The sequence below is a fragment of the Centroberyx affinis genome, unplaced genomic scaffold, assembly GCF_046629955.1.
Source record: "Centroberyx affinis isolate AG114_WGS23_722 - 3 ecotype Tasmania unplaced genomic scaffold, CSIRO-AGI_Caff_v1 ptg006633l_1, whole genome shotgun sequence".
NCBI lineage: Eukaryota > Metazoa > Chordata > Actinopteri > Beryciformes > Berycidae > Centroberyx > Centroberyx affinis.
Window position 1 is genome coordinate 224705 of NW_027283362.1, and position 25296 is coordinate 250000.

The 25296-nt window shown below is 44.3% G+C and overlaps 1 protein-coding gene across 1 annotated transcript in view; it reads left to right on the top strand.

The window, feature by feature from the left end:
- Positions 1-127: 127 nt before the first annotated feature.
- The window catches only part of kcnn3 (potassium intermediate/small conductance calcium-activated channel, subfamily N, member 3), a gene marked incomplete at its 3' end in the record, with an annotated part of 25345 nt that continues 176 nt past the window's right edge, over positions 128-25296 (top strand). The window contains exons 1-4 of the mRNA XM_071512913.1: positions 128-1258; positions 11717-11812; positions 21938-22234; positions 23979-24100. Coding sequence (XP_071369014.1) covers positions 128-1258; positions 11717-11812; positions 21938-22234; positions 23979-24100 — 1646 coding nt within the window. The remainder of the gene's footprint in view (positions 1259-11716; positions 11813-21937; positions 22235-23978; positions 24101-25296) is intronic.

A 25296-nucleotide genomic window follows, 5' to 3' on the forward strand; every position in this document is an offset into this window, starting at 1 on the left:
CTCATGATAACTAGACTCTCTTTCGGCTCTTCCATTTTTCTCTTGTGGCTGTCTTTACAGTTCTTCTCTTCCCTCTGTGTGTTCGTGTTGGTGTGAAGACAGGTGCGTGGCCATCGCAGCCCTGACCATGGAGCCTCCCCCCTCTCTGAGCCTGGCTCTGCTGGGAGGGAGCGAGGATGAGGACCAGCGCTTCCCTCTTCCCCTAGGCAGCATGCCCCATCCCTCCATTACTGGCAACTATCCAGGATCAAACCACTCCAACCACATGGGAGGATCCAGCCTGGACCGTCTGAACGGCAGCACCCCGTCCCCGTCCCCCACCACGCCCAGCTTGCCTCCGGCGTCGCTCCCCAAGCTGCCCCTGTCCTCCTCTGGAGCACAACCTCTGCCCCCTCCCATCCCCAACGCCCTGCACCCCACCAGCACCCCGCTCTCCTCCTGCCTGGGCTCCCAGCACAGCCTGAGCGGGGACAACTCCCCCGTCTACAACGCCCTCTTCTACTCATCCCACTCACCGTCCATGGAGCGAGAGAGGGACCGAGAGCGGGACCGGGACAGGGATAGAGAGAGGGAGCGAGAGAGGGGCTGCAAACACAGACAGGCCAGCCCTCTGGTTCACCGTAGGGACAGTAACCCCTTCACGGAGATCGCCATGAGCTCCTGTAAGTACACAGGAGGGGTCATGAAGCCGCTGAGCCGCCTCAGCGCCTCACGCAGAAACCTCATCGAATCCGATAGCAGCAGCGAAACCAAAGAGGGTGGCGTTTCAGCTGTTGCCGGGGCAACAGCCGCCGGGGGGCGAGACCGGGAGCGAGAAGCCCCTCCTACCTCCTTAGTGGCCCAGTCTTCTACCCATCAACCCCCGATCCAGAACCCTCCAGAGATCGTGATTTCATCCAAAGAAGACTCGCCGTACGCCAGGGGGTATGACATCACCGACTCCACGTCCAACCAGATGTCCATCTACCACCAGAACCACGCGCTGGTGGAGAGCAGGCGGGCGCTGAGCGGGTCAGGGGGCGTGGGGGCGGGGGGCGGCAGCAGGCAGAGCGGGTCGGGGGTCGCGGGCACCGGGGCCAGGGGCAGCACCTCCAAGGCCCCCAAACGGAAGAACCAAAACATTGGTTACAAACTGGGCCACCGCAGGGCGCTCTTCGAGAAGAGGAAGAGGCTGAGCGACTACGCCCTCATCTTCGGGATGTTTGGCATCGTCGTCATGGTGATCGAGACGGAGCTGTCCTGGGGCGTGTACAACAAGGTGAGGAGAAGGGAGGGGCCGATGACACATGACATCCACGTGTCCAACTCAGACAGTTCCTGACAGTTCTTCCATAACTATCATTCTAGGCTTTCAGACACAGTGCAGGTATCTGACGGTTATGCAGCTGGCTGTTATGGACGGGTCAGTGGCTGCATCATGGCTGCTGGGCCGGGGTTAGCTTTTATCAGTTAATAACCGAATTCCTGATTGCTACGCCCCACTAAATCCGACCAGCGCGGTGCCCGTGTCGTAGGAGGGTTGTGTACTGTAACAGCTAGGCTTGGCAGAGGCTGCTTGTGGGTGATGTAATGCAACGATACAAAGGACATGGGGGGCAGATTATCAGGAGGAGGCCAGGATCTCATTTGTCTGTGTAATGGGGAGTGTAATAAGCTGAATCGGCCCCTGGCTGCTATTGTCTGTTTATTTTGGTTGTGTGTGTGTGTGTGTGTGTGTGTGTGTGCATGCTGTGGTCGAAGGTCCAAGGGAGCCCTGGAGCATGTTGTACTCACCTTTCTGATGTAATACTACTTTTTCTCCCCCTCCTTCCATCCTTTCTTTCGGTCTGGAAGCAGTGACATATCACAGAGGGTTGGTTTTCTTTGGCTAATAAGGTGGAAACATTACTTCCACTTATCCAGCTTGTCATATATGGATCACTGATCATGTGAGGAAAGACCGGAAGAGTGCACACATTTACAGGTAGCCTATTAGAATAGGGCAGCCAGCTGGGTGTGTCTCTCTCTCTCTCTCTCTTTCTGGAGACTGATGCTGGGTCCCTGTCTGTCTGTGTGTTCTTGTCGTCATTCTGTTTTATTCCAGTGACTTAGCTCCTTTTTTCCTTTGCATCTGTCTCCCACACATTGCTCCTTCTTTCTGAGGATCACCGTTTCAGAGACGCTGTCTCTTTTTTTTAATGAAAATTCATGGTTTGAATTTCTCCCTCTCCTAGATTTCTCTTGGTCTTTCTTCCTCTCTTTTCTTCATTTCTTTCATTCATCCCCCCAAAGGAGACTGTCTACACTTTTTATGCTCTCTCTCTCTATCTGTCTCTTTCTATTTCAACTCCATGTCTGTCTTTTTTATTTTGCTTTCTTTCTTTCTTTTTTCCCCTCACCCTCTCTCTCCCTCTGCTCCTCTGCTCTTTCAGTGGGCGTCAAACTGGGGGAGTGTGATCGGAAGAGAGAAACGGCTGGGAGAGAAATGAAAGGCTGTAAAAGGAGAGAAAAAAAGAGAGGCGATAATGAAAAGCCTGATTTAGGTTCTTAGGCTACAACCGATGCAGTCCTCCTCTCTATGAATCAGACAACATTGTCTGTCAATTATAACCGTCGTGGATCAGATCAGGGACACCGCTATGTGTCACTGGTGCTTACTCCAATGATATGTCTATGCTCATTAAGATTACAATTAAGAATGGGAAGTCTAAGTTGAGGTAGAATGAACGGATTGTGTGTAAAAGACCGCCAAATATTGTGTAGTTTTTGTTCCTTTTAGGCTTGTGCATTTTTTAGAATGAGTTTTAAGCCAGGGAGCTAAATTTGCATCAGCACAGCCTGATCAAAATTCATTTTAAAATGCTGAGTGCTAAGTTGGATTTTTTTTTTTTATGATTACGGATTTGGTTTGACTCCAACAGATACTGGAATTCCATCAGACAGTTCAAGCCCTCACTTAGGTAATTGAGGTAGAAAGAAGCCTGCTGGTTGTTATGAAAAATGGACAGAGATCATGAGGATGAAAGAGAGATGGAGCGGGAGATGGAGGGGGGGACGGGGAGAAGTGAAGAGGTCCATGCAGTCCTTTAAAACAAGTCTATGGGGGGAAGCCTTGAATGATTTCGTCTATTGATTATTTATCGATAGACGACCCACACATGCACTCTCCACCCCCGCACGCACATACAGTACAAACGTACACACTGAAAATGGATGCTGCCCTTCAGAAGCGCTGTATTGTGTGCTGTTTATTGACAGCTGTCATTGAGAAGAGGTGGTGTGAAAGCTAATAAGGAAACTGAATAGGTCCAGATCATTTTTCAGTATTGAAAATATATATATAGATATCTTCTCTTTCTCTCAGTGTCATTTGCACTCTATATATCCATGTCCTATTCACAGCTTTTTAAGACTTTGTGTCTTTGAGCAAAGGCCATAGACTAAATGTCTACAGTATGCGTGTGTGTGTGTGTGTGTGTGTGTGTGTGTGTGTGTGTGTGTGCGCGTCTACCAAACGTTCCTGTACTTTTTTCAGCAGGTCCAGCTGCTGTATCTTGCTGCCAAAAATAGAGATGAAGAATAAGAATGGAACTGAATAGGGTGGGGGGGGTTGACAGAGAAGGACATGCTGTTCATAACTGTGTGAGCGACTATATGTACAGTCAGTAAGTGTATGTATATTCATGTGCAGAAATGGATTTCAAACCATGTCAGTGCATGTACTGTGGCTTTAATGCAATACAAGGCAAGATTTTCCATTCGATGCATTATGGTCTGTATCCGGAGTTATAATCAAGTTCAAGACAAGACCAAGTCCATGATCAAGGCCACATCTGAGACCAATAAGTTGAGATAAAACCATAATAATGTGAAAAACTTTGAATATTATGATAATGATATTCAGCGCTCTAGACAGTGGCAGTAAATTCTTGCGAATGTCCAATAAGAATTGTTGAGCCCAGCTAGATTATGCAGAGAGAATATTGGATTATGAAATAATTCATGAATCTGAAATAATTTAATTTGGTCTCTCAGGCAGAAATGCGAGTCTTCATACAAAAGCCATCCAAGACAAATGGGGTCCGAAACTTGGCAACACCAAGGCTTCAAATTGCTATCATAATTTATCTTGAGACCGAGACCTGTTTTAAGAACATCTTCCACACCGTACATCTTTAGAGTGTTAAGTATCATATTGTATTTATATCTGTTCTTGCTCAGCTCCATTAGATAACTGTCATTGCGTGACCCAGGGCCTTGACACCTTATGTTAACAGCAGTTAGGACAGTTCCCACCCAAAAACACTTTTATGAGCTTCTATTATTGATTTTATGAGGAGTAGGTTAAGGAGGGTCCTGGTCAAACATGTGTCTCTATCTGAGAATAACTGAGGCACCTGGGACCTTAGCATGTGGCCTGTCACCGTCAGATCAATAGATCATTTCATGCAGGCCCATGTGGCCCCTCGGGGCCGCCGCTCCACGCCACGTTTTAGGCCTGTGATGGAACATAGCTATTCTGAGGGAAAGCACAGCTGTTGTCAACTTCACCTGTCACACTGTCAATAGACACACTTGACGCCTCGACATACAGATGGGTGTTTGTACCTTGTGTGTGTGTGTGTGTGTTTGTATGAGAGAGAGAGACAAAGGATGGGGTATCATGTGTTAGCATGTCTGTTTCTCAGCAGGGGCCCATGTTGATTACCCTTCCTTCCTTCCTTCCTTCCTTCCTTCCTTCCTTCCTTCCTTCCTCCCTCGTCTCGTTGACTGTTTATGTTCCTTTCTTGGTGAGTCTTAAATACATCTTCATTTCCCCAAGGGGGTCATTGCCATCTCAGCAGGCTAACACCATCTCCTCAAGTCCCGGCACACTACCTCCATCTCTCCCCCGCCCTCGCTCCCCTCTCCACTGAGATGACATTTCTCACAGACATTTAGTAGGAGACCTTTCCAGACCTTTCTCTGCAAGGCCACTTACAGTGGCTGCATGCTGGTATTCAGACAGTACATGAGGATCATCAGGGAATTAAACCCACCTACTGCCACCATATTCTCTAAAGGAGCCATCAGCCATCTCAGCACTTCTGCTGTGCCCCCCCCCCCCCCCCCCCCCCTCCTCCTGCTCTCTTCCTCCACTCCACTCTCTCTTCATCTTCTAGATCACAGGCTTCTACGGGATAGTGGGTCCCATAGGCCTTGCTACTAACTGATACAAATATATTTCATTCAGTCTAACATGGCTATGCTACCTTCTGTGTGTGTGTGTGTGTGTGTGTGTGTATGTTGTGAGTGGGCAGGTGTGGGCACACATGGGTGTGTGAGAAGACTTGCATCAGCCGCTGGTAACGTAAACATTCACGTCACTGAGTATATGTCGGCTCCTCTGTGTATACACCTTGAGTGTATACCTTTGTATTCTGCTCTGTCATATTACACATGGATGCACCTGCTTGTGTGTGTGTGTGTGTTTGAGTGTGTGTCCACGTCTCCCTTTGTCTGGGTTTAATTGAGTGTATAGGGCCGTAAAGGCGTGTGCCATTGTGCAATCAAGTGTGTGTATGTTTGTGTGTGTGTGTGTGTGTGTGTGTGTGTCTGTGTGCGTGTATCCTGGTAAGGTGACATCGTTCCTCTGTCTAGTGCCTGTTTCCCTGGAGACTGATTGCAAGAAAGCACCGCTCTGACAGGGAGAGACCCCCAGGGCCAACTCATTACACACACACACACACACACACACACATACACACACACACACACATACATATTCATTAACAACACATATAGTAAATGACTTATCACTATGAGTGTAATGTGCTTGTCTGTGATGTGCATTTGTTTTCGTGTCTGTATCTGCTCCTGTTTAAATAAGGGGGAGGTGGGGGCATTTTGGGATAACCCTTATCTAGGTACCTGGCTTTGTGTGTGCGTGTGTGTGTGTGTGTGTGTATGAGAGAGAGAGAGAGAGAGAGGGAGAGAATGCTGATTGAAGTAAAGAAGCTCAAACAGCTCATTATCTCTGCATGCTGTCCGCCCAGCCACTGATCAATATGCACTAATCACACACTCGTACACGGTCACAGATAGACAAAAAGAAAGACAGAAAGAAACACACACACACATGCACACATATATACAGTGAAGCAGAAATAAATTGGGGGTAAACATGCGCACACATACACATCTCCCTCACACATCCACTAACATACACAGACGGAGTCATCAAAGTGGAAACGGGCAGAAACAAAATACTTGTTGACAACGTGATGGACAGAACTGAGGAAAGCTGAATGGCCAGCAGACGGGTGGAGGTAAACACAGACAGAGAGGTGAGATGGGAGGGAGGGAGACGGGAGGTAAAGCCTCTATTGAATCCAAGCCAAATCAAATTTAAGCTTACCGGTATGACAGTGTGTTTGAACGGATCCACTGCAATTGTGATACACTGCTGATAGAAGCATGAATCTGATAGAAATCTGCATTTTTTTTCCATTCCCGCAGCAATGTCAGCTTCCTCTGCACCTAGTGTGCTTCATTGAGTAGAAATGAGATGTTAGCAGAAGAGAGAGACAGACAGGAGAGAGAGAGAGAGAGAGAGAGAGACGATTACAGAAATAAAGACAAAAAGACAACAAGAGCTTGGGGCAAGCTGATAGAGGAAATAAATGGAGAGCCAAACCTAGATGTTATTTTCTGAAAGCTGTGCAGTGGCCCATAACCACACTGATATGAGCAACAAATGACCGACACTAGTTTAATGCACTCCTCCTTTCTGTGTGTGTGTGTGTGTGTGTGTGTGTGTGTGTGTGTGTGATGTTATGTAAATGGTGGAAAGGGCATCTAGTCTCATAGCCAATCCCTCCAGATTCTGATAATTATAGGAAAAAGGAATACTCAACTGAGGGGGGTGTCAGTGAGGATTAACGAACTAGACAGGGTGTGTGTGTGTGTGTGTGTGTGTGTGTGTGTGTGTGTGTGTGTGTCTCTGAGCGTACGTGCGAGGACGAATTAATGCCATTAAGGCCGTGAAGCATCTACAGAGACCTAAATAGACACAATAACACACTAACACACTCAATTTTCAAGGAGGCTGACTTGCAATATATATTCATGAACCTAAAACACAATGTAGCTGTGATCAAAAAGAATCTGCTTAACAGCCTGAAGAAGGAAAGGCTGAGTAATATGTGGCTAAACCCAAACTCAGAATGCACACTCAGATTAAGAGAGTGTTTGGTGATGAACCCTAAATAACATCCTTCTGAAAGGGTGAAAGAGACGCTGCAGTCTCAAGATGGGTTGATTCAACTCTTGAAGAAGAGAATAGGCTGTGTTCACTGTGTGACCCTGGTGATGCTGAAAAGAAATTGCATTTTGTATTTTGTTTTTCTTTATGTGATGAGATGATTGATAGAGCTATTATATTCTGCAGTTCAAAACAATATCCCCGAGCTGATGTAGACAAATGAATCAGTTTAGATAGTGTGGCTTTTTCGAAACCAAAGCGCTGAATGCAGCTAGTTTTATTTCTCGGGCTTGGAAAAGGAGTCAATCAAAGCTTTTTGTTTGAACCTGATTCGAGTTTGTGAATGCATATGCGTACTAAAGTTTGACTAATATGGTTTTTGAAGGTTTTTGAAGGTGATATTTTTGGATTGAAGCTGCTGATAGCTAGTCCCAGCCCTCTGAAGCCCCAGTATTTACATGCGTCATTCCTTGGTGTTTTTTTATTAGTTTCCACTCATTAACTACGTCTATCTTGGGGAAAGTTTTGGCACTTCATAGGTCTAGAGGAAACGTCCATATATAGAGGCGTGTACGCGAGCGGTGATTTGATTCCCCCTCCAACCCAAGATGTTCCAGTCCTAGAATGATGTTGTCCCTGACCAATCAAAGTAAGGGAGGTGATGATAATACGCATAAACATAGGACAGTGTAATATAGCTTTGTAATGGCTTCCACAAACCCAAAACAGAAGGAGACGTGGTGGTGATTGGCTATGCTCCTTGCCTTCCTGGGTCCATTTTGTTGTTTGGTGGTGTATTTTTCTTATTCCCATGAATAACTAGCCAGATATCATGTCACGTCAAGATATTTCCAGTGCAGCTACAATGGAGTTTGATAGCAGAAAGAAATTGAGTGATCTAAAACATCAATGGTAAACATCAGGCTTTGGTGTCAGTCCCTCAGAATCAAAGAGCGAGGGCTTCTTTCAAGACTCACTATTTACCAGCAACGTTCAGCAACAATCATACAGGAAAGGAAGAGATTTCTCCGACCACAGCAGCCTCAGTAGATCACACTGCAGTGCAACCACAAGACATGTTGCATTTTGCATAAGGGGTTATTTAGTCGTAAATTAACATTTTGTCACACTCCCTCAACCGGCCTTGTCCACTTCAGTGAGTGATTTCCAACATTTCCCAGAATGCTTTTAGACAATCTACATTAAAATTTCAGTAGCTTGTTTTCCCATATGAACAAGAGGTTGCAAAATATTTTCTCAAATTTCTCCCAGTAATCACAAATATATTCATTAATGTGCTTTTACTTGTTTGCTTTAGAAGTTACTGAAGGTGGAAAAATGAATATCCACAGAATATCCAATATCAAGCTAACTTTACTCCTGTCACATGTACATGTACTCCAGTCACAGCTAAACAGTCACAGCTGTTCTCTGGGATTTGTCCAAAGGCATTCTGGTAAATGTTGGAAATCACTAACTTAAGTAGAAGTAAACAAGGCAGGCAAAGGGAAAGTGGATACGACAAAATGGTAAATTACAAGACTTCATCACAAAGTAACTCCTGGCAGTGCTTAATTTGTAAATGATGAGGTCCCGGAACACCAAAAGGTTCCGGAGCATATCAAGACAACAAGTGCATTGGAGGCACGGTGGTGCTCAGTACAGCCATATAGCTTACTGTAGACCTAACCTAGCCTAAACATTACTAAATGACCGACTATATGACCTTAGAGCTCCGACTACTGGGGACCTATAGCAATATTTGATTATTGCATAGGCTACATAATGCTCATTTTTACAAACCTGCCCTTCAAGTAGTAGACTAAAGATATAACTGCAATGTGCACAACATAAAGATGCCCACATAGGCTACTATGAGACATCCTAATCATACATAAAGGAAACTGCAATGGCTTCAACCATTTACCAGAGAAATTCTGGTTCAAGTAGTTAAGCATCAATATTCAATACAAATACTTTCATAGGATATCGATTTTGAATGTAGGAAACAATGTCAGCAAATAATGCAATAAAACGTGTCGTGATGCAGCTAGAAGTCGGCCTAAATGCGACACTCAGCTGGACTACGCTGGTTTTGAAATGCCCACAGTGATGTGGCTTACAGCCCTTCACGTCAACCAATTCTCATGTTATTACCAAATTATTTCTGGACACTCAACATAACATGCGCAATTGCCCGCATATTTAACTGTGGGACTTACAGGTCCACACTCCAAAAAATGTCTGTTTCGCAGTCATCTATGCAAATATGAATTTTGATTGTCCCAGCAGAGACCTAATAAATTACAGAATATGCTAACACGTTTATAAACAAAAAAAAATCATGCTTACCTTGTCTAATTTTCCAAAATAGTCCACACAGCGGACATATGGACAGCAAATTTAACTTTTAGCCGACGCTGTCTGAAGTTTACCATAACACACTCTGCAGAGCAGCTCACTCGTGTGACGTGATTACTATGCACTTGTTGTTACTTTCTAATAGGGTAATCACCTGTCTTCATATGGAAATGAGACAGGTTTTTGGAAAGGAGGGGAAAGGAAAGAAGAGTCAACTATTGGGAGTATTACATTGGCAGACAAAAAAAAAAAAAAAAGTTTCATGCCACCAGGTGCCGGGTCCATGCAAATAGATATGCAGGTCGTCCAAAACCGCGAGGTGCCGGCTCCTGCCGGCAGGATCCAGCACAAATTAAGCACTGACTCCTGGAAGGTGTTGAACACCACAGATAGATGATAACATCAGTATAACATCATCTGCTATTGCTTCCGGAGGTTCTTCTTTCTTGTTGTTTGATCATCATCACCAAGGTCCTGCCCACAAATTGAATAATCCAGTTAAAATGCCAGAATGTCCACGTACCAGACCTATGAAGCAGCAAAAATTTCAAAATTAATTATTTCAAAACTGAACAAAGACAAATGTAAATACTGACGCTTCAGAGGCTAACAGATAGCTGCTTTTTGTTGTTAAGTATCATCAATATTGAAGTTCAGTATCATTAAATTTGACCGTTTTCATCTTGTCAGGGTGGAAAAGTTTTGAAACAGCATTTAATCACTAAAACACTCCATTGAAACCCAGTACACTGACTGGCTGAAAGAATATTGGTTTATCTGAGGTTTATGTGGTTCTGTTGTAGGTTCTCTTATCAGTGTTTTGAATGTTTAATAGTATCCTACCAGCCAACGCAGGATGGGTATCCATAAAGACGTTTGATACTGCGCCTCTTTTGCCTAAGGCTTTAATGATTACTGTGGGTATGTTGGCTAAAAAGCATATACCATCAAAAGCACTGATGATAGCCTGATGAGATGACTTGTTTGCTTAAACTTTCTTTGCCTTTGCTTTTCTTTTTTTTCTTTTTTTACATTTTTGCAGCATTTTTTGCATTTTTTTTTTTGCATGTCAAATTAAAAAAACCTTTTCCCTTTAATACTGCTTTCGCACCTAAAATAACAACTAATTCGTTCATTCAGCACACTGTTTCCAATCAAAAATATATCAGACACACTCACGGGAGAACAAATAACATAAAGAGAACAAACAATACACTCACACAAATGCTGCATGTTGACTCTGACACACACACACACACACACACACACACACACACACATATACCTTGAGGGTCACAACTGTTGTCTGTGATGGTCAAGGGGATTGATGTGTCCTGTCCTCAAACCCTCTCACAGCTCCAAATTATTCATACTGGTTATTATGTATGCAGCAGACACACACACACACAGACACACACACACACACACACACACACACACACACGCACACACACAATGTAATTCTGTATGATTTTTTTTCTTCTGTCACACCTCCTCCCTCATCTTCCACCTATATTTGCTAATGTGGATCAGGTGTGCGGGCGCCTATGTTTATATCTCCAATACACTTTGCTGTGCTACAAGTGTGTGAGGTGAGGGGGTTAAAGAAGCCACTGAAGTGCTATGAGTTGTATTGATTGGGAGTTCCCCAGTGCATTGATTATGAGGCCTATGAAACCAGACAAGCAGAGGATTTAAAGCTGGACTGCAGAGTGATATTGACGGCTGCGATGCTTCCGTTCCACTTCAGCGTTTGTAAGTCTGTTTTGTAAATGTTAGTTTTGTCACAGGGACTCTCTTATTGTGTATGCTAAGGGAGTACCGCTATGGCACACATGCCATGTTAGCAGAGGCGTGACAGATTGCATGGTCTGATGTCTGGGACTCGCTCCAAATTAGACCAGGCTTGTGACAAAACATGAACTATGGGAAACTCTTAGTTCTGTCCAAAGATCTGTGTGTACTTTCATCACTGTTTTGCATCGCCTTACTTCAAATATTAAAATAGCCATCAGAGTTAAATCTGGGGTAGGACTGAAATGTGCCTATGTGTGGGTCAGTACTTGTGTAGATGTGTGTGTAGCATCTTCTTAACGGTGTGTGTGTGTGTGTGTCCTCCTTCTCTCTCCCCAGAGCTCCATGTATTCTCTGGCCTTGAAGTGTCTGATCAGCCTGTCCACAGTCATACTGCTGGGCCTCATCATAGCCTACCACGCACGGGAAGTACAGGTAACACACACACACGCACACACACACGCACGCACACACACACACACACACACACACACACACACACACACACACACACACACACATACACACACACATACATGCAAACAAACACGCACAGGCACATACACACAAACACACACATGCACACAGGCACATTTACATAAACACAAACACATACACACAGGCACATACACACACACACACACACACACACAGGCATACAGGCACACACACACACACACACAGGCACATACACACAAACATACACACACACATACACACAGGCGCACACACATAGGTGCACATACACAAGCACACACAATGGGAATTCATGCATAGACGTACAGACATAGAAACACATTCATACGCACACACACACACACGCACACACACACACACACACACACACACACACACACACACAGAAGAAGCCCTGTGAGATCATCAAAGAACACCACCAAACACAAAGTGCTGCTGGACAGAAGCTGTAATGTCAGTAACTTCCAGGAGGCGAGTGTGTTTTCAAGTGTACTTAATTAAATTTTAACAAATTTGGCACATGCCTTTATGAAGAGCGGCGGTTTTCTTAAAATGTGAGCGAAACCTCAAGGCACATCTGAGCTCTGTCCACCGCATACACATCATGTTGTTGTCTGACAGGCTCCTGATCCGGACCGGGGGGCCCAGGTGTGTGTCCGCTCCGGCCAATTAATGACATTAATGAGTGTCTAAGCGGGGGTTGAGGACAGAGTCAGCCTGGCTTTGCATCGAGTGGATACACACTGAATGTTAAATACACACTCAGCCACTAACCATCCTGTCATTCAAAAGATGGAGAGAGGATTAAACACACACACACACACACACACACACGCATACGCAGAAGCACACAGGCACACACACTCACACACACAGCCCCAATCTCTTTCTTGTAAGGCCGAAACAATCAATCAGAAATGCTTTCATGCTTCATGATATCTGTTTTGGTGTTTGTCATTACACTAATATAATGGCACCATGGTCATTTAGCCGGGGCTTTCATCTGAAGCCATTTGCAATCGATGCACATTGACTATTTATGGGAGCCTTGCGGGAATCAGACCCAATGAGCGCCCCCACACCAGCTATTACTCCCACCAGCTAAACCACGGAGTCGCCCTCATCAATCTAACCACATATTAGTTTAATGTTGTTTTTTTTATTATTATTTTTTTTTCTCCCATTGCGTCATAGCTCAGTTGTTGCTGGAAATGTCAATTAAAGTTCCAATGGGATTCTGATGGGGATTCTGATGCATTCTACTCTGAAGTTGGGGCTCTCCGTCTCCGGATCGATAACTGGATGGCCGTAGCTTATTCACTGTCATACACCGGGGCCGATAGACTGGTAATCATTCTGTAATAGGCAGCCGCTGTGTATTGAGATTCACGGCGGAGGGAGCGACCCGATGTATGCTCACTCACGTGTCGGTGCGTGCGAGTGCGTTTTCGTGTGTGTGTGTGTGACGGTAAAGCACTCATTGATAAAAGGGCCCTTGTTTCTTCTCACAAGTTTGATGTCACACTCGCATTCACATACGGAGTCAGTCATCCACCCACGCACACTGTGGCTGCTGCACGTGACAGGCACGCTAATGCCAACAGGAGAGCTGGAGAGAGAGAGAGCAGCTACTGTACGGCAGACTGAGAGAGAGAGAGAGAGAGAGATAGAGAGAGATAAAATGGTCTTCTGTTAATCTCTTTGAGAAATAATTCCTTTTGATTAAATGAAGTTAGGAGTTTGGGGAGGGTGGTGTGAGGGTTTGGGTGGGAACTGTGGAAGGGTGGGGGAGGTGATGGTGAGGTTGGGATTTATCCCCAAATCACTTTCTCTAATAACTCTTTGCTGGGCGAGGATGGTGACATTTTATCAGCATTTTAACCCTGCAGTAGCTCACAGCTTGAAACCATTAAGTACAAAGGGACCACACCGCTTCTTGCGCAGTGTGTGTGTGTGTGTGTGTGTGTGTTTGTACATGCACATACATTTATATATGTCATCACATGCACATTCAATTAATTAGGTACCTGCCTGCTAGCACCGAGCCTGTTTGCCTACATGCATGAGCAGTATAAGAAGCGTGCCAGTTTGTCTCTGGGTTTATCTTTGCATGTGCTTATTCAAATATACACGCACACACACACACACACACGCACACACACGCTCGCACGCACACACACACACAAACCATGAGAAGTGATGCCGTGCAAAATGAAAGGCATTGTTCAATAAAGATCTCATTCTCAGATTATGACACACTCTGCTGGAGCATTTTGCCCAGCATGTAACAGGATATTACACGCGCACGCACACACACACACACACACACACACACACACACACACACACACACACGCACACGCACACATATATATACGTACAGGCACACAGAAGGTTGGAGAGGCAGAGTCGCAGGAGATCAGAGTGATGTTATCGGGGGTAGCTGGCATTTATACCTTCTCCCGCTCTCTCTCTCTCTTTCTCCCTCTCTCTCTCTCTCTCTGTCTCTGTCTCTCTCTCTCTCTCACTGCTCTCCATTTTTCTCTCTCCTCGTGTCTTTTATCCTTCGACACTTTTTGTTTATCACCATCAACCCCGTCTCTTTTTCTTTCTCTCTCTCCCTCTGCTTCCCTGTCTTTATCAGATTAGATCCGTCTCTCTTCTCCTCCATCGGGGCTCAATTCAATTTTGTTTCACATCCTCTCTTCCTTATTCCTCTCCCGCCTTGTTACTCTGCATGTCCACCTCTCACCTACTCCCTGTATTTCTCTCCTTCTGAGAACCCCTTGTTTTTCACCCTTTCTTCTTGTCCCCTTTTTACACTCCTTTCTACTTACTTACCTACTTTCTACAAACCCTGCCTGACCCCTTTTCCTCTGTGTTTCTCTGCCTCATTCCTCTCTCACTCCTTTCCCCTACCCCCCTCTCTTTTGGATGTTTCTCTCCTCCTTCTCCCCCTTTCTCCCCATCTCCACTGTCTCCTCTGATCAGTCAGGGGACAGCCCAAACCACGAGCACTCAGCATGAAACAAGGAGAAACAATCAATCTACACTAGACTGCACTTCATCAGTAATCATCGCAGATGAATCATCGCATTATAAATTTTATTTACTGCATTCGAAGTCCTTATTACCTGTATTAATTTTTTTCCTTGGTACTATGGAACAACATATAAAGAGAGATGATTGGGCTCTGTATACTCATAAAACAAATGCAAACATACCCAGGATGGAACATGAGGAAAGATTGTTACTGTGCAGCTTAATACTGGTGGCACAGAAGGGAACTGTGTTTTTCTTATGCCTTTTTTTAATGCCTTTTCTGCTTTATTCGATAGTTTATATTGAAGAAAGACAGGAAAGATGGAAGAGAGAGGGGACATGAGACAAAGGTTTGATTTGAACCGAGAACATTGCAGTTATGTGGTATGCTTAGTCAACTGAGCCACAAGGACACCCTGTGTGTTTCTTTTATATAATTTTTAATCTAACAAACTGGTGGAAAGTTAAAATACTCTTGTTTTTCAAAAAAAAAGGACTGAATGCAAGTTTTTGTTTTTGTTGGTTTTTTTTGCAAAAAGCTTTTTCGACTCTCATATTCATTAATTAGTTTAGGTTTGCTAATCTAAGGATGGAAAGCACAAGAGATTTTTTTACTGTGTCCTTAAACCAACGGAGCATAAAATTGCCCTTTTGCCAAACTTTCCAAATCCTTTTACAGTGAGATATTTGCTGAGAAAAAACATGGATGTTTGCTTTTCACTCTCCTTCCTCATGTTCCAACATTTTTGCTGGACAGCTTGTATGGGGCTAAATCTTACCAAAATTTTGACAATTTAGCACCTATTTGTCTGTCTCACACTAATTTGGAGTAACTCATGTTCTCACAGTTGTTCTCACATCCTTCGCAAGCTAATCTCAAATGTCCCTCTTTCATCTCAAGCTTGTACAAGATGCAGCAGCTAGGATTCCTACTGTAGCAAAATGAACATATCATCAGTTTTGGCATCTTTACATTGGTTACCTATTTACCTATTTCAGAATTGATTTTAAAATTTTACAGATAACAAAGGTCCAGATTTTTGACATTGTGATAAATTTACAGCTATTCACATTTCATGATTAATGCACGGTTATTATTTTCTTTAAAGAATTCTAAATGTTTTCATGTTTTTTAATGTACAATGTGCTTTAATGGATATTTGCTGTGCTTTATTCAAGTCCACATTTTGACAGCATTAGCCTACAGAAAAGCAAAAGTGGTTCTGTAATCTGTGGCATGCATTCAATAAAATGACAATAATCATAATAAAACTAAAGTGCACATGTTCCGGAGAACAACTGAAAGTCTAGTAAGTACGAAAATTTGAGTGATGCTTTCTCAAGATTTCCTTTTTCTGTTCTCCTTTTTCTGTTCACTTTCCCTTCCACATTTAAAGAGCGAAATAAGCCTTTCTTTGTCCTGACAATATTTTGAACCTTGGCAAAAATAAGCATGTCTCAAATACTTGCAGATGATCACTGGAGTGTCTAGTGCGTTATTTGCAGCTCTGCAGCGTTAAGTAATTTGCATAAAAGCACAGGACTGGACAAGGTGTGGCCATCGCAGGACCCTGGTGGCTCTGCCAAGGTGAAAAAGCTGCACTGGTTCATTTGAAACTGGTCTGGAATAAATCATTTCAGCATTTATAAATGGAACACTGTTCAGTCAGTACAGTTCATTTTCTGAATCAGGTCTGAATTTTCTGAATAAGATTGAAAACAAGAGGTTAGCAGGCCATCAGGGCTTCTAGACCTGCCTGAGGTGCTGAGGCTTTTAAATCACTTCTTAAAACTCACTTGTATTAACTTCCTTTTATGTAATGATCTTTTCTAAATTGTCATTGGCCTCCCTTTATGTGTTGTGCTTATGTTTCTTGCATTTCTTACATTGCTTTTACTTTTTACTGTTGATTTTGTCCTTGTTTTTTGTCTTCTTTGTTAATCCTTTTCTTTATTTGCTTTGTAGCTGTGTTTTGAAAAGTGCTATACAGATACAGATTAGACAATATTATTAGAAATTCAATTGGGATTACTACCCACCACCGTCACTTGTTTTTGTCTCACTTGTATTTGCTCATTAACCACGTAACTGTTTGGATTTACACTGAGGAGCCAATTTGAGCACACAGCCATCGAGTGTTGTGATCGACTAACCAATCTGTGGACCGGACACCATTAGTCTGAGTTAACGTGAACACACTTGAGTGCACTTGGTCAGAAATGATGTAGACTGAGGCCTGAAATATCATTGGTCCAGTCAATGATGAATCAAGCTAAGCTGCCCTAAAGACAGCTGTTCCTATCCCATGAATCACAAAATCCAAATGGTCATGTGCTTAATGAGAAAATAGAAGTGAAAATGAAAATGAATGATTCATGGGACTGAGATGAGGCTAAATTGCTGCTTAATAACTCAGAAAGTCTGCATGGAATTTAGGAAGCTTGCACCCTATGTTTCATGTTTCATATAACATCCAGGGTTTGAGGTGTGTGCGTGTGTGTGTGTGTGCGTGTGTGCGTGTGTGAGTACATGTGTGTGTATTTGAAGCTTGAGTCTGTTGTGTGACTCACTAACTGCCAGCTCATCAATGGCCTTCTCTTCTTAGGCAAAAGGGTGGAGGGGCCCACACACACGCACACACACACACAAACTTTTTCATAGCCAGCAACAAGAAACACTCTACTCAAGCTAAAATACTCCTCAATGAAATGATTCGTTTTGGCTTATAAACGTGCAAGAAATCCAGACTTGAAAGGCAAAATTGAATTGTCGTTGAAATTAATCAAATAGAAAGTCTGGGAGAGAGGGTGAGAAAGGGATATTTCTGCAGTGCATTAGTGCACTTTGAGCGTTAGTGAACTGTGTTCCTCCTTGGGCAACACAGTTACTTTTGCAGCATTTCAGAAACAGTCCATTGATCAAGAAGACAGAGGTTTGGCACTCAAAGCTACTCAAAAGCAGGCAGATGGCATTAGGAGAATAAAGTGAACAATGGCTGTCTTGTGGTTGGCATGCAGCATTGAAATATGTAATGCTTGGACGGTCAGCTCATGATGTCATGTTCTGCAGATGGAGGATGTACATCCGCACTGGGAACCATAATGGAAGCGGGAATGAGAGCGAAGGAAGCCGTAGATTTCTCCGTAGACTTCAGACATGGAAGGAGCATTTCGCCCACTTATTGCCAGGAAATGTTGATTGTCAGATGGCATTTGTGTCTCGTCTGTTCTGTTAGCTTCTGGTGATTTCAGTAATAGAGCTTGTCTTTTATATTTGTACTGAATGAAGGTGTTGAGAGTTAAATTCCTGCTCTCATAGTGACAACACTGCTGGTGGAATCCTTTCTTCACCGCCTCCCAGCAGCATCTTTCAGACGTTCTAGTGACAAACTCGGAAACATCGCGCCCTGCACACGTTACGACGGTGTGACCCTTTCCCCTCCACTCATCTCTCACACTTTCCAGCACTTCCTCTTCACCTCCATGTCACTTTCCCCCCTGCGTTTCTTCTCTCTATCTCCCTCAGCTGCGAAGGAACAACCATAGGGGTGTTCCCTCAGAGCTGAAATTACAGTCGAGGAAAGCGTGTCATCCGCTCTCCTGCATGTTCGCGTAGGTCTGGGTATGTGCATTTGTGCTTCTGTGTGTGTGTCGGTGTGTGTGTGTGTGTGTGTGTTTGGCTCACCCCAGTTATTTTCTGTCTGTTCAAGGGATTTCCATGCTGTAGCACCCAAACGTTTCCCAGAGGTGTAAGTATGTGTGTAAAAGTATGCGTGCGTGCTCTCATGTGTTTTGTGCTCACTCTGTCACCGTCTCCTGCAGTGATTAGGGCTGTCTCTGTCCCAGCCTGAGGTTTAGGCTCTCTCCCTCCCATGGGAAATGGTGACTTGAGGCTCATTTGCCTGTGTCTAGCTCTGTGGAGATTGTGTTTTCCATGTGACAGGGCCGTGTGAATGTGTGCGTGTGTGTGTGTGTGTGTGTGTGTGTGTGTGTGTGTGTGTGTGTGCCTCTGTATGTATGAGTCTGAGCTCGCTTGGCAGAGTCTGGCCAGCGCTGCGTCTGGTTCCGTGATGAGAGACATCTGCCGTCAGGGACTTAACACGATTACCGAGGTCCGATGGCCTCGGGGGCTGGAAGGGGTTGAGGGATGGATGGATGGATGGATGGATGAATAAATGGTTGAATGGGGAAGATGGAGGGGTGGCAAACTCCTCCGGCAGGGTGCAGATGTGGAGGGGGATGACTGGGGGTGGACTGTGTCCTCTCACAGCTCACACCTTCACCTGTGAAGAGACAACCTATCTTTGGCGCTGTCATTTTCACACATTTCTCCCTTTTCGCCTCCCTCCTTCCTTCCTTCCCACCGGCCTGTTCTTTATTTTGCTCTCTCATTTTGTTCCCTCACCCCCCTCCTTCTGTCCTGTCCTGTCCTCTTTCCTTTGCCTTCCCTTGTCCCTTACCCTCCCTCCTGCGATGCCATGTTTTGTTTCATTTGCTGCAACATGGCAGGTTCAGACAGCAGTGAGCCGAAGCAGCGAATCAGACTGTAGTTGCACTGAAATGAAAGAACTAACAAAAGAAACACGACCTTTCCATAATCTTGTCCACCATCCCCTATGGGCTTGTTGTTTATGTCCCAATTTATTTAGCTTTGCCGTTCTCTAACCTTCCTCCCTGGTTTATTCCCAACAGAGATGACAGTTTTGTGTTTGGACTCTCTCTCTCTCTCGCTCTCTCTCACACACACACACACACACACACAATCCCTACCTGCTCACTCTTTCTGTCCCTCTCTGCCTACCTTTCCTCTTCCCACTGCTCCCCTCCTCCTGTTCATGTTGGGGCAGTGGCACTCACTCACTCCCATTGACAGATTACTTTCCTAATGGAATTTAATTATTTAGCCCTTCCTCATGGCGATTTAGCCAGGAAAAGACCGACAGCAGGAGAGCGAGGGAGGACAGGGCAGGAGAGGAGAGGAGAGGAGGGTGGAGGGGCTTGAGGGCGGAGGAAGGACTGGGAGGGAGGGGAGGGAGAGACGGTCATTTCCTCCAATGGCAAGAAACTGGATCACCTCTGTTTTGATTTGGAGAGATGTCATTCAGAGAGAGAAGGGGGGAGTGAAAAATGTGAGAAAACCAGAGAGAGAGAGAGAGAGAGAGAAGGCTGATGGAGTGGCACTGTCACACACACACTGGGAGAAAACTAGAGTGAATGACGACGGGTTTGCAGACAAAAAGCAATGTTCTGTAAGTGTGAATGGGTGTACATTATGTTTGAGCCCTTGTCTGTAGCACACACACACACACACACACACACACACACACACACACACACACACACACACACACACACACACACACACACACACACACGCACACACATATGCCTGGGCAAGCAAGCCTCTGCAGAGAACATGACTGTTAGACAACCTCTTTCCGTTTTTCCTCTCTTTACCTCTCCACTCTCTCACACACACACCTCTCTCTTACCCTCTCCTTCTGTTCCTATATCTCTTTTCTTTTTTGTCTTGCCTCGTCTCTCACTGCGTCTCTCTCTCTCTGACTCTCTCTATCTCTCTCTCTCTCTCTCCCTCTTTCTCCTGCTCGTTCTCTCTCACTGGGGATCCTAATTAAGCTTGGCTGGTCTTTGATGTTGTCGCCTTGGCAACAGTCACCATGACGAGGCTGGATCTGCACACTCTCTCTCAAACTCACTCAGGCATACACAAATACACACATGTACAGTACACGCACACATGCAAACACACACAAACGCACACACGCTCACTGAAATCATTAAAGAAACACAGCTAGCGTTTGACCCTGAGTTCAAATGATAGCTTACACAATGACTCAGGCGTGCGCGTACATATGCACACACACATATCACAAGGGTAGAACAAGGAAAATACATACATCCTGCTGTGCTACATATAGATGATGATGAAATATGCAGTCTGAGTTTCTCTGCAACATGTTGTACTAGAAATATCCACAGGTGGTTGGGAAATCGGCAAGGCATTGGTAGCACAAATCTTTGCCTTCATCATGACAATGACCAGTTGCCTACAGCACAGAGTGGCTGTCATGACTGCTTGTGCTGACATTTGACCTGTTATTGTATTTGTTTTGTTTTCCTAAATAAATGTTTGTGTGGGCTAAAAGCCCTTGAGATGAATCATGTGGTAAGAGCAGTTGTTAGCACTGCCTATGTCTCTAGGCAGTGCTGCGTCTGCTAAACGCTGCTTATTTACAGCAGGGGACTTCCTCCTTTCCTCTACTATTCCCTGTTTCCCTTTTTGTCGCTTCTCTCTTTCTCTTCTTTGTCTCGCCATATGTACGCCTTTTCCTTCCTCATCGTCTCCTTTACCTTACTGCACTTCCCCTTAACTATCTTTATCTCTCCATTTCCTCTGTGCTTCATCCATCTCTTTCCACCGCCTCCTCTCCTCGGCTCCGCTCCCCACACCCCACCTCGCACCCTCCAACCCCCCTATTCCTGTCAGCGGAGTCTGGAGGAGGGCCCCTGTAATGAAACCTGCTCTTAGCACTTCCTTATAACAACGGCCTCGGCGACAATATCAAGAGTAACCACAGCAATTAAGAACACAAACAACATCAACATAAGGGGGAAAAAACGGCAATTAAAGTGACATCATTAGGCGTGTGCTCATAAGGCTGGCAGAAACACCGGCATAATGGTCTTTCAGAGCAATGTTGTGATTGTGATAATTATGAACTTATTTTGCCTAAGAGCCTGCGCACCAGATGGCTTGGCACCTTTTAATTTGAGCAAGATAAGAACTGTAGATCATCTGAAAACAAGCCAAGATGCAGTGTGGGTTTAGAATATATTACTGATTTGACAGACTGTGCTTCACATATCAGGAAAGAGTCTCTAGATTGCCACTGGCTCCTCTTATCCATCAGATCAATCAGCTGTACCGACAGCTGGACTCAGTCAGCACAGAGGGTCATGATGAAAAGTTTTACAACTACACATCTCTTAATCCTCCTCCCGTCCTTCCTCTCTCCTCAGCTGTTCGTCATTGACAATGGGGCAGATGACTGGCGCATCGCCATGACGATGGAGCGGGTGCTGCTGATCGCTCTGGAGTTGCTGGTGTCTGCGGTGCATCCGGTGCCGGGGGACTTTAAGTTTCAGTGGCGGGCGCGGCTGGCCTTCTCCTACGCCCCGTCGCAGGCCGAGGCCGACCTGGACATGGTGCTGAGCGTGCCCATGTTCCTGCGCCTCTACCTCATCGCCAGGGTCATGCTGCTGCACAGCAAGCTCTTCACCGACGCCTCCTCCAGGAGTATAGGCGCCCTTAATAAGGTGTGGACGATAAGGATTTGTGTGTGTGTGTGTGTTTGTACAGTACAGTGTTGGAAAGAGTACTAAAACATCCTACTCAAGAAGAAGTACTGTTACTTTACTGACATTTTACTTAAGTAGAAGTAAAAGTATTAGTGTAAAAATCTACTTGAGTAAAAGTAAAAAGTAGCTCTTTTAAAATGTACTCAGAGTAAAAGTTACTGAGTTAATTTTTAGAAAAGAGAATGTTGTTAGATGTGATCTTTCCCATGCATTCTGAAAGGACAAGAGGATAGAGTTCAAACTTGATTCTTTTAACTGGAAAAATTGGATATTACAAAATAAAGTGCATGAATAAAGGCCAGATTACTCTTCCCTTCTTTGCGACTGACCGTTCACTGTGAATGGCTCCACAATTGGCCAGTTTGCAGCTGTCCAGTTTCCATTGCTTATGGAGAGCCACAAAATTTGTACTCTATAATGGATGTGATTTAATATGTAGTGAAGTAAAGTACGTCAATACTTCAGTAAAAATAAAATTGCTGACTTTAAAAACTACTCAAAAAAGTGCAAGTACACAAAAAAGCTACTCATTTACAGTAGCGTGAGTAAATGTAATTAGTTACTTCCACCCTTGGTACATTATGCATGTGTGCAAGGGTGTGTGGTTGTCGGAGGTTTACTGGGAAGGAGGCGAGGGAGTAAAGGTAATAAGGTCAAGAGCTCTCTCCTTCAAATTAAATCTGTGTCCATGCTGCCCCTTTGATCCTTGTCCTGCATCTCTCTAACTCTATCTCAAGTCCTCTCCTCAGCTTTGTCCTTGCAGTCACCCTGTCTCTCTTCATCTATCAGTTCAAATCCCCTTCCTCTCCGTTTTCTATCACTATGCGTAGAGACTTAGATTTAAGCTATGGTGGATCTTTCATAATGCAATATGAGATGGAAGCGTGAAATGGGAACAAGATATTGCATACGGCTCAAATGGGGCATGAAAAGAAAGAACTAGAATGAGATCGTAGTACAAGTGTGGAAAAATGTGTACAAGACATACAATAAATGATTGGCGCCAGGCTAGTAATGACTGTAAATTATAAACATTATTATAGAAAAGGAAGGAGAGACCTAGTGTGTTATGGAAATATGCAAACTATGAGGAGAGTAGCTGGCAAAGGGAGAGAGGAGGCAGAGAGAGAGAGAGATGGAGTAGATTTTAGATGAGTAATTTAGCAGGTTGCGAGTGTATCTGCGATAGCACTATTCTGTCCCTCAGGCTACAATGAGGGAGAGAGGAGGTGAAGCTGCCATAGAAGTGCAGCTCCAACATGACAACTCATTTATCTGCTGCTTAACCCTTCCAGGGCTCAAACGCTGCTCTCAGCTGATCCATCTATCAGACATTGATGGCCTGCCTCTTATTGACATATGAACCACGGATAAAAACTACATTGGAATGGGCCAATTACTCAAAGACACTGTACAGCTTGACCTAGTCATAGAGCGAGTCCCGATCTAGACACCAATTACAGTGGAGATTCTCCGAGTGCTGCTGCCAGCAAGTGCTGCTTGAAAGTGCTAATTAGTAAAAAGTCATGTCTGTTTGGGAAACCAGCGTATGAGGATGAGGATCCAAAAACTCTGCACTAGTAACACTAGTAAAATGTGTGATACATGGTTAGATATTAGCATACCTACTGTATATTGTGTGTGTGTGTGTGTGTGTGTGTGTGTGTGTGTACATACATGCCTGTCTGTTTATGTATTTCAGGTGCACTTTAACACACGGTTTGTGATGAAGACTCTCATGACTATCTGCCCCGGGACGGTGCTGCTGGTCTTCAGCATCTCTCTGTGGATCATCGCTGCCTGGACTGTACGAGTGTGTGAGAGGTCAGTTATAGATTTAGTGTGATTCTGTGTGTGTGTGTGTGTGTGTGTGTGTGTATAAGAAAGAGAATTGAGGGACAATAAATTCAACTGAACAATTCAATTCATTTGGCAGGAAATAGAATCTGGGACGTGTGCAACATAATCCATTTTTAGGGTTTAGTTTATGAGGCTTTCTCACCAGCCGAACATCTGATTTGATCCAGGCGGTGCAGTTGTTACTTTGTTGCAGGTTATCATTTACTCCACTTTGTTTTACACCACTAAACAATAAACTAGTGTCCTGCAAGAACCTCGTACATCCAAAAAGCCAACCTTACAGGAGAAAAAATATTTCCCTATGTATTTTTAACATCTTGCAATGCATTTTTTATAGTTTGGCTGGGTTCTATGTCATGAAATATTTTCTACATATAAGAGTACACTTGTTTTACTTGAATACTTTATTGCTGGAAACATTTGGTGGTGCAGACTTGTGATTTATCCGACAATTGTTATTTCCGCCTCTTCTATTACAAACATTTAACAATGGCAAAAATTGCTACAAACTTAAATTTAAATTGTCCAATTACATTTAAAGATTGATAATCAAAGCTTGCAACATTATTGATCTCAGTTGGACATTTCAATTCCATAAAACGGAAAGCAAAAAGTGGTCATCCCTTCTGATGTTTATAAATGTTTTTGGAGAAACATGGGGAAATGTCAGCTTGATTATATGCATGACTGCCTGGCTGCTGGGGAGCCGTTGTTTGGTCCACATTCAAGCTTAATTGGCATTTCCTCTCCTCTCCAAACCAAACTAAGGAAATAAAAAAAAAACGTCCATTCAATTAAACCACTTCAAACTGCCCCAAAGATAGTGTTTCCTTCAGGCTGCGAGGAGGAGGAAATAGAGAGCTTCCACTTAGAGCCCATTTCCGAAAGTATTGTTAACATCCAGAGCAAAAATCTACGTTATCCTGTTGAATAGTTTTTGAGAAAACAACTTTGTTTCAGGTCTGCACCAGGTTGGTTGCCATGGTAACAGTGTGTTATGTGTAGGGCAGAAATGGAGACAAGAGCCTTGGTTCTGCTCATGTTGTCTCTGTCAGGCAAAATTGCAGGAGGACAACACATGCTTGCGGGTTAACGGCCACATTTGCAGACTGGAAGGTGGGCCTTTTTTTTCCTTTTTTTTTCTTTTTTCTGTCAACTGA